A 14,592-nucleotide genomic window follows, 5' to 3' on the forward strand; every position below is an offset into this window, starting at 1 on the left:
CACGCGCCCTCAGATTGAGCGACTTGCACTGTCCGTAGCCACGATTCCCACGCCAAGAAGGCCTCTATATGATTTGGTAGCGGATAGGCACGTCTAAGAAGGCCTCTTTATGATTTGGTAGCAGATAAACACGTCCAAGAAGGCCTCTTTATGATTTGGTAGCAGATAGACACGTCTATGTATGTATAATGTATAATGTATAATGTATGTATGTATGTATGTATGTATGCATACATATTAAAACTATGTATATGTATTATGCAGTAGTAGTTGTACAGAGAGATTTAAAAGTGTGAGACTCTGTCTGTCTGCTTATCGGTTAGGAATGATGGTAGGAGCAAAGCAAGCAGCAGCAGCAGCAGCAGCCTGCCTCCCAGCCTTAACCCATGAGAGTGGCTACCATTTTCTGTGCCGAGTAGCATGATCAGATTATTGTTGGGCACCTGTACTCTCTGTCAAAAACCTTTAACCTTAGGCCTTTGCAAACCCATCGCTGCCACCACGCAATGGCAACATCGCAACACCACCACGCCTTTCATGATTAGGGTTTATTCCTGTGTTTTTCATATATGCTCCATTTCTACTATGCTTAACGAGCCGCGTAGAAATGCATGCTTGGAACAAAGATTTCCCTATCGTGGCTGCTCTTTTGATGTCTTCAATTTCTGTAATCCTTTATCGGATGTGATGATGGAGCTGCCGTTGTTGGATTGCTTTATATCCATCGTTTTTACAACCTTAGAAACTGAAAATGCGAGAAATGAGGCCAAACATATGCAGATTTTCATATATTACTTTGGTTTGAACACTATCTACATGATCAAAATGCATCTCGTTCAGAAGTTCTCAGAATGCTTTGATGGTTTCCAAGTCCTAAACAAGCTAATCAAATGTACAGACGAGGATGGGTATGCGGGCCTCACATTAGAGGAGTGTGTAGAATCACATAGTTCTAGGCTACAGGCTCTAGTGAAATCCTGTGGAAGGTCAAAGGACCTTAATGAGGGCCAAAAGTTGTATTTTCACATTGTTGAGGAAGGGTTTGAGGTAGACAGTTTTCTTGGTAGTACTTTGGTAGATATGTATATCAAATGTGGTTCTCTTCTGGATGCAATTGTTGTCTTCAATAGCTTTCTAGTTCATGATGTGGTTCTATGGACAGCATTAATTGGAGGGTATTCTGAAAAGGGTTTCAATATAGAAGCAATGAATTGCTTGGTACGGATGAGATCAGAGGGATTATCTCCGAATGCTGTTACATATCTCTGTTGCCTGAAAGGTTTTCAAAGTATAGCTGATATAGAAAAAGCACATGAAGCACATGCTGGAATTGTAAAACAAGGATTTGAAATGGATGTTTCCGTTGGCAGTGCTTTGGTAGATATGTATGGAAAATGTGGTTGTGTTATAGAAGCACAAGTAATATTCAGCCAGCTTTCATCTAGAAATGCAATAACATGGAATACCTATATCACACTCTATGCTGAGAATTTGCATGGGAAAGGAGTTCTTAGCTTACTGTGTCAGATGCAATTTGAGGGTGTGTGCCCTGATGCTGTCACATTCCTTTGCAGCTTGAAAGGTTCTTCTATTGTTGGTTCTGATGAAGATAGGGGCCAGCAAATACACATCGAAATTTTCAAACGTGGGCTTGAAGGACTACCCTCTCTTGGGAATGCTTTGGTGGACATGTATTCCAAATGTGGGCTTTTTTGGGAAGCTCATGATGTCTTCAATAGATTGTCTATCCAAAGTGTAGTGTCATGGACAGCACTTATCACTGGATATATCGAACATGGGTTCCACACCAAAGCACTAACATGCTTCAAACAAATGCAAGACAGGGGGGTGTCCCCAGATGTGATAACATTTGTTGGTTGCCTCAAAGCAGCAAGTAGTCAAAAAGATGCAAGAAAAGGTCAAAATCTTCATTTTCATATCATCAAGGAGAAGTTTGAAAGGGATATTTTCATTGGTAATGGCTTAGTTGATATGTACGGACAATGTGGACTTCTTGTCGAAGCATATGAAGTCATTAGAGATATGCCTTTTAGAGATGTTGTCTCATGGAATGCTTTGCTTGCAGGTTTTGTGGAACATGGGTTAGGTGAAGAAGCTCTGACATGCATAAATCAAATGCTAGAGGATTCTATCCTTCCAGATGCTGTCACATTCATATGCAGCTTAAAAGCATGCAGCTGCTTGGGTGAAATTTCTAGTGGACAGAAAATCCATGCAGAAATTGCAATGGAGGGATATGAAATAGATTTATGCATTGGAAATACATTGATTGATATGTATTTTAAGTGTGGCTTGCTTATAGAAGCATGTGAATTGTTTGATGAACTGCCTGATCAAGACGTAGCCTCGTGGACTGCAAAAATCTCAGGCTATGCAGATCATGGTTTTGGTGCAGAAGCATTAAATTGTTTCGAAGAGATGCTATCGAAGGGTTTCTCTCCAAATGTAGCCACTTTCCTCTGTGGCATGAAGGCATGTGGCAGTGTAAGAGCCATAGGAAAAGGTCAGATCTTACATGCTGCAATCATCAAGCAAGGTATTCTTATGGAGCAACCAATTGGCAGTAGTTTGGTGGATATGTATGCAAAGTGTGGTTTCCTGGTTGAAGCATGTAATGTTTTTGACCAATTGCCTACGAGAGATGATGTCTCTTTCAATGCCCTCATGTGGGGTTATGCTGAACGTGGTCAGAGTATTGAAGCATTGAAATGCATGGAACAAATGAGTTTAGAGGGTATCGTGCCTGATGGTGTAACTTTCAGCTCTATTCTGAAGGCTTGTGGAACTGTAGGAGACATACATCAGGGCCAAGAGATACATTCCGAGGTTGTTAAAAGGGCACTTGAAAGAGATGTTTTTGTTGGTGGTAATTTGGTAGATCTATATGTTAAATGTGGCTTGCACAAGGAAGCACGTGCTACATCTGGCAAGTTGCTTGTTCGAGATATAGTAGCATGGAATACGCTGATTTCTGGTTATTTGGAGCATGGAGATGGTGAAGATGCCCTTAAATGTTTGATTCAGATGCATCAAGAGGGAGTATCACCTAATGAAATTACATATGTCTGCAGTTTGAAAGCATGTGGCAATCTTGGAGCTCTACAAATAGGTCAACAATTACATGTTAATATTGTCAATGAGGAGTATGAAACTGATCCTTTCATTGGAAACACTTTGGTTGATATGTACTCTAAATGTGGTTCACTAGTGGAGGCTCGGATGGTCTTTGACGACCTCTTGGATCGAGACATTATATCATGGAATGTGTTGCTTGCAGCGTATGCTAATCAAGGACAGGGTTACTATGTGTGTGAATCATTGGAAAGAATGAAAACAGATGGGATTGAACCAAATGGAACTACATTGCTTAGTCTTCTTACCCTTTGTAACCATGTTGGCCTAATGGATACAGGTCAACAGTATTTTGTTGCTTCAAGTCGATACCATGCCTCTCTACTAACTATAGATCATTTTAATTGTATCATTGATCTTCTTGGTCGCGCTGGTCAGCTTGACAACCTTGAGATCTTCTTGGAGAAGATGCCACTCCAACCTAATCGTGTGTCATGGAGTAGCGTGTTAAGTTCTTGTCGTAAATGGAAGAATATAGATCTTGCCCGGTGGGCTTTTGATTATGCAGTCAATTATAGCAAGAAAGAAGCTTCAACATTCATCTCAATGTCAAATATATGTGCAGAGGATTACATGTAGATATGATCAGACTGTCAAGAGCAAACAATTAAATGTTGAATATATATATATATATATATATATATATATATATATAATATATGCAGAGCGTGGGAACATCGATGCCCAATATATGATCAAGAAACCAGAGCATGGGAAATATCAGTCCCCAATGTATGTTTGAAAATCTGTGAATTCTGCAGAGGCATAAACTCCACAAGTTATAAACTGAGAATCTTTTATCCCGGACATGATCTACACATACCAAAACAGGTTGATGTACGTCATATTCTTCATCCAGAATTTGTACAAGCTGACACAATATTCTTTATTGAATTTTTAGCATTGACATTTTTGACAGAAGACTGCCTTCTCAGCAGGAGTTTCTGCTTCCTATGTGTAAGCATTGATAAATTCCTTTAATATGTGATGCCTAATTTTAGAGATACAATTTTGGGCTAGATTGATTAATTCTCTTATTTTCCACCAATCCTGATTCTTATATTACATTTGCTCTTTGGTACTTGAAGGTACAATACTAGTAAAGAGAGGCAATGTATATTTTGTAAAGTTTGGAAACAAACAGGGAACAAATCTGGCATGAAACCAATGAGCATGCATTTGAGGTGGCATTTTCTTAATCATGCTAGTTATTTTAGTTTGCTTTGGTTCATGCCAGAGAAAGTTATATGATGAGATTTGTAATCAATCTGTGTGATTTTCCAGGCAAGTTATCTGAAATTTCGGATTCTTATTTGTGCTTTCCAATTTTGATAGGGAACATATTCTATTGAGCGGTCATGGATGCATGCAATATCCTTAAGGCAATAAGAAGCTGGTTTTAAGGTCACTGCAAGGATACAAAACCAGGAAATAATTTGAGGCATACAGTGAATTAATACACTGTATGATGAGTGGATTAATAATACATCTAGGCATATACAGTGAATTAGTAATTTGAGGCATAGACTATACAGAGCTCAGGTTCTCATGAGCTGTATTTGCTGTATTTTTTCTGCTAAATAAATTGTCTTCCAGCCCTTCAAAAAGATTTATGTAAATTCTTCTTTATTGTTTTACAAAGCTATTCTATGGATTGGTTGGGAGCTGTCATTAATATTTGACCATTTTGCACATAAGAAAGCAAGATGATCTCTTAACATTTATATTCTTCATGAAATAATTTACCAGCTAGCTGGGTTAGGTTTATATTAGAGGTTCCCAATATGAAAGTTATACAGGTATTAGTATAAACATTATCTTATAGTAAGTAGTGTTGATCAAGAGAAGCTTGTCCCTTTGTATGGATAGTCAAAAATTCCAGCCTCTTCGAACAAGTAAAAAATTTTCACCATCTTTTAGTATTGAGTTTTCGCAAACTTTTACTATGGAGTCGCCAAATAAGTGCTCACATCTTCCAAACTAAAATCAAGAGACTTTATGTTCTGAATCAGAATTGGACTCTCCATTGTAACTGAGTTTCGTTTATTACTATAGTTTACCTTTTCTCTACGTCTACTGGTTCTTTTCACTTCTTCTGGTGCAAATGACATCTTTTTATCATATACTGAAAGATCTGAAGGAAGCCTGCCAATTTCATTCTCTAAAGCTCTGACTTGCTCATGATGAAGCCTTTGTTTACTACCTTTTTTGTTCATGTTTACTTGCTTTAATTCCAACCGGTAAAGAGCACATGCATTGTAATCCATGATTTCATATTCATACAAGTGCCACTCAAACTGTGAATCTGGCTGTGGATCCATGTAATACGACCTTTTAAGACCACCTAATTCTTTAATTATCTGTTTCCTTGATTCATGCCAGCCACGTCCATTGTAATCAGGCAGAGACCTCTGCTTTCTTGTTCCACTCTCGAAAGCTCTTCGTGGTTTATCAAAGAAAAGCCATTCTCTTATAGCTTCTCCATAAAGTACAGAAATATCAAATAGGTCTGCAACAAAAAAAAAGAATTTTAAAGCACAATTAACACCAAATCATTCCAAGGTTTTGAAATTTTATATTTAAGCACTCATTAAATCGAAAATATTGCACTATCTTTTATTGGATGTTGTTGGGAAATATAGAGCTCTGAGACACCTTGTGGTCCCTGCCGAAAAACTTACCAACAGCACTACATCCATTTGGTGTCTTTCTCTCTTTTATTTTTCATATTTGGTTTGGACTTTAGTGATGAGCCATGATTTTACTAGAACACCGCAAGGACTCTGTGTGCATGAGCTTCCGATCCGCACCAGACCTTACCAACTCTTTCTCTCTCATACTCACACCCTCCTACGAAAGAGAGTAGAAAAATGGCTAAAAGAACTTATAAATATACCATGAGCATTCCATGGTGACTTTGATGTGGCTGCGCCTTCACATTCAGGGATTCCAACCAATTTATGTTGGCTTTTTGCAGATAAGGCAGAGAAAAGAGGTCCATCCTTTAAATTGATTCCACCTGGCCTCACAACAGGAGTCTTTGCAATTACACCTTCACTTATAGCTAAGCTTGCATGAAAAGCACTACAATAATCTTGATACAAATCTAATCCATTAGCAGGTCGAGGACAATCCCAGAGAGCACATTTAGGTCCTAGGAAAGCAGATGGTGAAGAAAATGACATTTTTGGAAGTGACATATGAATTTCATCTTGTGCATAACCTATGCCACTGAAAAGAACTTTCGGCACAAATGGTTCTTGTATGGAAAACGATGGCATTCTTAATTGTGCATCCAAAGACTCATCACAAAGTGGTGAAGATTCTGCTATGGTCTCTGATCTCAGCAGCCTTTCTACCACTTCCTCCTCTGGTGTTTGCTCATGAACATGCATGGCATTGACAGTGTACAGCTGCTGGGTAAAATATACACATAATAAGTTATAACTCATCCTTACTAGAGATTATTAATAGAAAATAATCTTGAAAACATATCAAAAAGTGTTAATTTCATATGTTCTTTAATCTATATAGATACTTCACTGTTAGCTTTTTACCTCTTCAGTACTGCAGTAAGACAACTGATTCTGATGGCTGCCTAAAATTGGTTGTGTTAGGCAAGCTGCGAGGCTACTGCTGGCATCATCATCTTCTTCAGTTAATTGAAGAAGCCTTTTCATGTCACTTGACAACTCAGAAGAGCTTGGGGTTGCTACCTGCAAGAAATGAGACCTTTTTACACACCTCAGGGAAAACAAAAAATGAGTTGACAAACTTGTAAAAAGTAGACGATTGAGTGATCAAACAATCAGTTCTTTAGCACGTCTAAAGAACCTCAACAAGGGATCCTTTATTAATGAATCAATACAGTTGCAACAGTGCAAAAAAGTGTCCTGGAAATCCTTTATTTGCATGAAGCCATAAGAGATGTGCCTAACGAATTTTAGTACATGAAAGGATCAAACCAAAACGTATGCAACCTTGATTTTATATTCATGGAGCGACATGCCTATAGATCTTTTATTTGAATGAAGCAATATCATGAAATCGATGCAGAAATCCTACAAATTCCTTCTTTACTTGAAGAGATAAGTTTGAATCCATGCAAATGTGTGCAACACTTAGTCCTAGATCCAAACGAAGATTCGCCGAGTGATCACTTCGATATATGAAGCAACACAATCGAAACAATAAGTCAAGAGATGCTTTCTGCACAAGATGCAATTTCGATGCACAGGGAAGCCAGCTTTGATACAAAGGACCTTACCAGGGAAGACGTGGCAGAAGAAGAGGAGGGGTTATGGAGCTCGGACTTCCATTCTCGAAGCATGAGGTGGAGCTGTTCTTCGAGGATGGCAAGGTCTGAGGTCCTGCACTCTCTCCTGGCGTTCTGGAGCTCGGAGAAGACACCCTGTAGGTCATTGACGCGATCCTTGGCTTCAGCTTTGAAAGACTTCCGGGCCATAGAGAAAGAGAGAGCAGAGACAGAGACAGAGACAGAGAGCAGGAACCCTAAAAGTTCAGGAAAGCAACCCTAAAAGAGAGCAGAGAGCAGGAATTAGGGCTTTAGAAATGTTTTCTCTGTTTAGGTTTATTTAATCACGTGCGTCAATTTCACGCTACAATCGATAAAAAAAGCCAGAGAGAGAGAGTGAGAGAGAGCGCAAGAGCCCTAGAAAAAGCCCCAGCAGGAGCCCGAGATGGATGGATGTAGCTCAGTTGGTCAGGTTGCCCAATGTTGATTTGTTTTGTGTAGACTCTACCAATGTCCAGGTGTGTTTGCTTATGTCCATCCGTGAGTGCTGGTGTCCATTTGTTGGTTTGTGTATATGTCCATGTCCTTATGTCATGTATGTGTGTGTGTGTTTGTATTGAACCACAAAGCCCTGAATTGCTTGAGAAGTCACCCTTGTTTGAGTTCATGGGAAGTGGTGAGACGTCACCCTGTGTGTGTGTGTGTGTGTGTGTGTCTCTCTCTCTCTCATGTCGAACCCTACTTCACATTTGCCTTGCTCGAGAATTGACCCTCATGTCTAATAACATGGGAGTTGTAAGAAGTTAACTTTGTGATAAAATGGGCCCATGAAGACCAAGATGATGCATGGCGCCAAATGTACTTGGTTACAATTATTGGTCCCATCACAAAATTAGAGAAGAATGGACGGGGGCAGCTGCCCTCACTGGACCATAGAGAATAAGAAGATGATGTATTGTCGCCCTTATGAGGCAAGTAACATGAACTTCGCAACTTGTGAATGGTGTTGCAAACAAACACTTTGTTGCTAACATAGAAGTAGTATTTTGATGGTTCGTTTGTTGCACATGTCAATTTTTCTATGTCAAAAAATTGTATGCTTCATTTGATTGACGAGAACGAGGATCCTTCGACAATAGCTTATACTTTAACATCATAGTGTGAGCTTCTCTTCATCTTCAACTCCCAGGTGGGGCAAGAGTTTGTAGGTGTGATGCTCTCTCCACGTGTGCCATTCAAAAAGTCATGATATTTGAATGGTCAATGGTGATGAAAATATGGAGTGATGTGCATTCCATGCATCATAACTTTTATGACATAGGGTTTATGTGGGGATGGTAGTATCAAACTTTACCTTCTCTCAAATGTTTTCTATCTAGAAAGAAGAGTGTTTGCATACAAGTCATGACACAATGTCCATATATGTCTATCCTTCCACTCACTCTCTCTCTCTCTCTCTCTTGATCATTACTTATTTGTACTATGGACATGCAATTGTAAATCAAAAGAGAAATTTACAAATATGTTGAGATGGTTGAGGACATGATACAACCTATAAAGTTTCAAAATTTTGGGTGCAACACTAGATTGCTATGGGGAAATATGATATGTTAGCTTAATTGAGAATTATGATAACTTAACTCAAATGGACTTTCAAGCAATTAAATGCAAAAAATATGATATGTTGTGGTTCTTTTTTACAAAATGCATTCCTACTTTTCCTATTGATCGTACACATAGGGTTTAACATTTAATTGAATGGATGGGAGAGGAAGCACGTGTTTGGTTTAGTGATGTTTTTAATTGGTAGTGATGGTAGGTTGCAGCTATAATTTAAAATACGTTATAGTTAGGGGATTTTAATATGTGTTCTGAGGTGGGCCAATCTACTTCAATGCATGGCTTGATGGATGCTCCTGAACGAGAGGTATGGGATTTGTTTATGATGGATGTCGTAAGGTATGCACACATCAAATTGTGGATGGTTTTAGAGCTTTATTGGGGAGACAACCATTGAGATTGAATTCATCTTTTCTTGGACATGATAAATTTAAGCATGCTATGGGACAATTGGTGGGGGAGTTTACAACACAAGTCAATGTCCACGGTGTTTCGTCATGGGATATTTGTCTTTCCAATATTCAACAGTTTACACGATATTATGGAATTTATCAAGCATCTATCCATAAACAAAAGATGAGTTTGTTACAACACTTTCTAGATAGATGTAATGCATTGTTAGTAAAGATTCCATTGGATGATGTGTTGTTGGATATTCAAGAGATATTGTCACATTCCTTACAAGTATTAGAGGTTCGCAGTTATCAAAAATCACGAGTGATGGCTATGAAAAATGAAGTACATGATCACAACTATAATTCACATAAGTTTTACCATGGATTGCAGGCATCTCATGCTAGAATGAATGTGGTAAATGTAGAGATTGATGGAACTTTGAATACAAACCCACAAGTGATTATTGATAATTGTGTTAAACATTTCACGGCATAACACAGGCGCACTCGATGCTATTTAACTCAATCAAGGTGAGTGGTGGGCAACATGATATGATTGCATTAGAGGAGGATATAAAGGAGGAGGTGGAATATGTATTATCACATCTTGCAAGTGATAAAAGCCCGGGTTGGGATGGCATTACAAATGAGTTTTTTAAAACCTTTTTACATGAACTCAAAGCCCCTCTAACAATTATATTCCAAGAAATATGGAGTTCTGGTAAAATGCCGGATTCATGGAAACTTAGTCTGGTTAAACTTATACCAAAAGTTGCACCTCCTACGTCTTTTGCTCAATGGAGAGTGATATCATTAATGGGTGGGATGTATAAGATTTTTGCCAAAGTAATTGCAAATAGACTTCAAAAGGTGTTGTCGTCGATGGTCCATCCAATGCAATATGGGTTTATTAAGAGAAGGGACATCCTGCATAATATTTTGAATGTGCAAATGGCAGTGGATTATGCAAAGGAATCCAAACAACAAATTGTAATGATACAACTCGACATCGAGAAGGCATATGATCATGTAAGTTGGTCTTTTATTACTCAACTTATGTCTCATATGGGTTTTGGGGAAAGGATGTCTCGAATATCATTTTTGGTGGGATTAGGTGCAGTCTCACACGTTATGTTAAATGCTGGAATTACTAAGGCAATACCATTGAAAAGATCACTTAGACAAGGATGCCCATTGAGTCCACTATTATTTGCAATTGCTACACACCCGATTTTGGTGAGGATGCATGAGTTGGCGACACGTGGGGAAATAGTTGGATTAGCTCTACCATCAGGGAAACATTTGATTGCCCAAGCATTGGCTGATGATTCATTTTTATTTCTCAAAGCAACACCTGATAACATAGCTAAAGCCATGGAGGTGTGGAATGTGTTCGCATTGGCATCAGGATTACATATAAATATGCAGAAGTCGATGCTTGTTAGATGCACTGAGAGTGATCTTGTGGATCTTGGATGGGGTGGCCAAATATTAGATCAAGGGAATGTGTGTCGGCACTTAGGTTACCCTATTGGTGTTGATATCTCATCATCACAAAGTTTGAATCGGATATCGGGAACCATTTTGGACAAATTTATGTATTGGAAGTCTCAAGCATGGTCGTTTAGTACTTCATCTCAAAGTGGTACAAGCTATAATGATTCCAGTGATTTCTTATTTTTTGCCATTGTTACCGTGGACAAAGAAATCACTTGATCATTTAGCTCGTTCACTTAAATATACACTATGGAAGAAAGACACAAACCTTGGTATGAGTTGGGTATCATGGAACAATATTTGTACCCCAAAACGGTTAGGGGGTGCTGCTTTACTAAATTTAGAAGATCATATGGTGGCCCGAAGATTCAATCTTTTGAAAGATATGTGCATAGGTACCCAACCTTGGGCAAAAATAATTACTTATTTTGTGGAAAAGGTTGGTATTTACCATGGGAAAACGAGAATTACAACTTCGTGGTGGCATGTTGTTAATAGTACCCGACAATTTAAGTGTTCAGAATCTAGTATGGTTCAACAATTGGTGCTTTCTTGGCAACAGTGTTTGAAGTTGTTTAATTGGAGGCCTCTTGAGTGCAAAAAATATATAAATTCATTGGCAACAGAGGTGTTAGCAGCTTCAAGGATATTACACTAGGAGGGAAAAGAAAGTTTAAATTCACAATTCAATCGAATGGCAAGGCTAGGTTTGATAATTGTAGAAGATGGTATTTTAGAGTCATGTAGGAAAATGATGGCCTTTAGCACAATCAGAAATAAGTTTCATATACCACGTGGATATGGGTATATTTGGCAATCAATATTGGCATTGCCTACATGAGTTTTCCCAAATCCAGAGTTGGTGGTCGAGGAACCATGGAAAGATTGGTCATTTGGTAATGGGAAATCGATTTATGTGGTGCACACTAATTATGTGTACCATAAGTTGGTTGAAGATAGAGCTTGGTTAGAAAATAAGGTGTTGGATACATGGAGCATTACTAGAAATGTAAAGTGGTGGCATAGAGTTTTAGATGCAGGGTGGCAGTCTCATCTTCCATTCTGAGCAAAAGTGTTTCTTTGGCGTGCCATAGTTGGTGGGTTGCCTTTGGCGATGGCCTTAAAATGAAGACATATTTCAAATGGGACATGTTTTTTCTGTACGGTGTTTGAAGAATATGCCAGACATAGGTTCATTACATGTTCGGTTGCTAAGGCCATTTGGGTGATTATGTCAAAAAATTGGGCATCGATAACAGGGAATATTTTGTCACCTTATAAATGAGTTTTTATGGATGAGGATAAAGTTATGCCCACACCATCATATAAGGTGGTTTTTTATTACCTTAGATATTGGGGGATGTGGTTTAATTGGACCATGAGAAATGAGTTCTTGTTTGATGGACTTCATGGGATAACACAACAAATCCATAGGATGAAAGGGAAATTAATTTGGCAATTTTCACAACTATGTTGTATGGGGATCTTGTCCGAAGAGGAGATAGACTTATGTCATCTAGTTTTACAACACTTGAGAGGGTTCCCCTTGCACTATCACTATTTATGAAGTAGTGAAGATAGCAAGGGGTGTATTATCATTTTGTTTTAATAACAAACATTGATTTACGAAAAAAGAGAGAGAAAGGGAGAGAGATGGACGTAGCTCAATTGGTAAGGTTGCCCAATGGAGACCAGATGGTCATGGGTTCAACCCTTACATTTCACAGTGGCATCTAGTGAATTAAGAGATATATATGAAGTATATAATAGAGAAAAATGAGAAAAATTGGGTTTCAAACCCAAGACGCAATGCTTGTAGTGTTAACAACTTACCACTAGGGTAAGCTAATTACGATAAAAAAGAGAGAGAGTCTGGCACTTGTTTCTTTTGCACCGTTCCATTGGAGGATAGTACACATAGGTTCATTAAATGTCCTATAGCGTGTACCATTTGGAAGTACTTATTGGACATTTGTCAAGTTTTAACCCGTTGTTGTTTGAGACCTCAACAATGGGTTTTTTCTCAATATGTTCAAAATGGATCAAATGATGAGATGGAGATATTGTTCCAATTTTTACATTATTGGGGTCTATAACACAATTGGAATATGTGTAATGCTTTTATGTTTGATAATAGACATGGGGTGAAAGCATATATAAAGAAGCTTAAAGGTATTGTCATGTGGAATTTTTGGATGTTAGAGCATGTGGGGATCATTTCCTCAAATGCATATTCAGGTTTTTTAGTAGCATTATAGAACGTCCCTCTCCCTACATAGGCATATGATAGGTAAGGAGACTAAGAAATGTTGTAACTAAGTGGATTTTACATACAATTAATATAATTGTGTGCTTTTACCACAAAGAGAGAGAGAGAGAGAGAGAGAGAGAGAGAGAGAGAGCTCAACCCACGAACCGACAACACTTCGTCCTCCCAAAATCGGATGCCTAAAACAGGCTCAAGCCTCCCCTTTTATAGCACAAGGGGAGACTGTTACATCGTGATCGGTGTCAGAGATCCCCCCTTTTGATTTCTTCACATCAAATCCCCGCATTCTCTCTATGCGTGTGGGACTTTAAAGTACCCTTTGATTCCTACTACCTAGTACTTACCAGTCCTATGCTATTTACATTATGTTTGTACATGTTTCTTGATTCATGTGTATCGGTGCACACACCCGTTCGCGCACGCTTGGCCTTGTTTCTCTTTATGGCCGGAATCCTTCACGACAACGGCTTTGGGAACAGGGGAATTGTGCGCCTCACCTGGTTTTATGTAATGAGATTTAACTATTGGAGGATCAAGCCAATAAGTCTTTCTCCATTCTATGCTTCCTTGAGAAAGAATATGTCTTTTATACCACCAAAATATAAGCTTTAAGCATTCATTGGCATCAAATCATGTATAAGTTTGCCTTGTCAATATTACTTTGTCTCTTAATACAAAGCATCTATGGGTTGATGAAAGAATCAATACAAGAAACTAATGGAATATGGTGTTATGTATATTCGGCTGGACAACTAGAGGGGAAGATAGGGTAGAATAGTTTTTTTAATGTCCACAAGGAGACCAAAAATTTTCTTCCATGAATGCTTTCTCACAAGCCTAAATAGCATTAGCATTAGAATTGGAAACAAGCTCTATGAATGTTGGAATGTAAGCTTTGGAGAAGAACTAGAAGTGGGAACTTGCTAGCTTACCAAAGTAAAAGAAAGCAATTGATTGTGAAAGGGTGTTCATTGTAAAACATGAAGAAGATGGATTTCTTGAGAGATATGAGGGAAGATTAGTGGCAAAGGGTTATACACAAACATATGGAATGGATTATTCACAAACCTTTGCCATGAAAGACATTGAGCTTTTCTTTCTTCTTGATAATAAGTTCATGCAAATATAGTTGGTAGGTTTAGTAGATTCCATGGCTTAATAGTGAAAGGAATTTTCTAGCTCATCAAATTGTGATATTTTGGTAAGCTCTAAAATTGGTTGAAGCTTGATCATGTACTTTACAACAAACTGTAACACTTGTGATTTTTGTACTACTTAAGTTAGGGACAATTTAGAAGATAGCACACTAATGTTTGTGATACATGTCTCGCATAGAAAAGGTATACTTAATCTTTCTGAAAATTTTAATTTAGTTAACTTATATTAGATAGAAGAAAGATACA

The 14,592-nt window shown here is 38.3% G+C and overlaps 2 protein-coding genes across 3 annotated transcripts; one reads left to right on the forward strand and one right to left on the reverse strand.

The window, feature by feature from the left end:
* The first annotated feature begins 309 nt into the window (after window positions 1-309).
* LOC147852989 (pentatricopeptide repeat-containing protein At5g27110-like) lies at window positions 310-3,778 on the forward strand. Its single transcript, XM_087332930.1, has one exon. It carries the CDS (start codon window positions 421-423, stop codon window positions 3,730-3,732), a length of 3,312 nt encoding a protein of 1,103 aa, XP_087189056.1. The 5' UTR covers window positions 310-420; the 3' UTR covers window positions 3,733-3,778.
* Window positions 3,779-4,849: 1,071 nt separating this feature from the next.
* On the reverse strand, window positions 4,850-7,652 carry LOC147852990 (transcription factor VOZ1-like). 2 transcript variants are annotated; one of them, XM_087332931.1, is made up of 4 exons: window positions 7,421-7,652; window positions 6,711-6,869; window positions 6,050-6,569; window positions 4,850-5,662 (listed from the first exon to the last, which is right to left on the reverse strand). In XM_087332931.1, the coding sequence occupies exons 1-4, from the start codon at window positions 7,616-7,618 to the stop codon at window positions 5,097-5,099; spliced, it is 1,443 nt and encodes a 480-aa protein (XP_087189057.1). In that variant the 5' UTR covers window positions 7,619-7,652; the 3' UTR covers window positions 4,850-5,096. The 2 variants fall into 2 exon arrangements, with proteins under 2 accessions (XP_087189057.1, XP_087189058.1); XM_087332932.1 differs by having other exon boundaries at window positions 6,050-6,566; window positions 7,421-7,651.
* Window positions 7,653-14,592: the final 6,940 nt, after the last annotated feature.

This window comes from Azolla caroliniana, unplaced genomic scaffold, assembly GCF_043228905.1.
Source record: "Azolla caroliniana isolate FFs.n. ecotype wild unplaced genomic scaffold, voAzoCaro1.0.p SCAF_17, whole genome shotgun sequence".
Classification (NCBI taxonomy): Eukaryota; Viridiplantae; Streptophyta; class Polypodiopsida; order Salviniales; family Salviniaceae; genus Azolla; species Azolla caroliniana.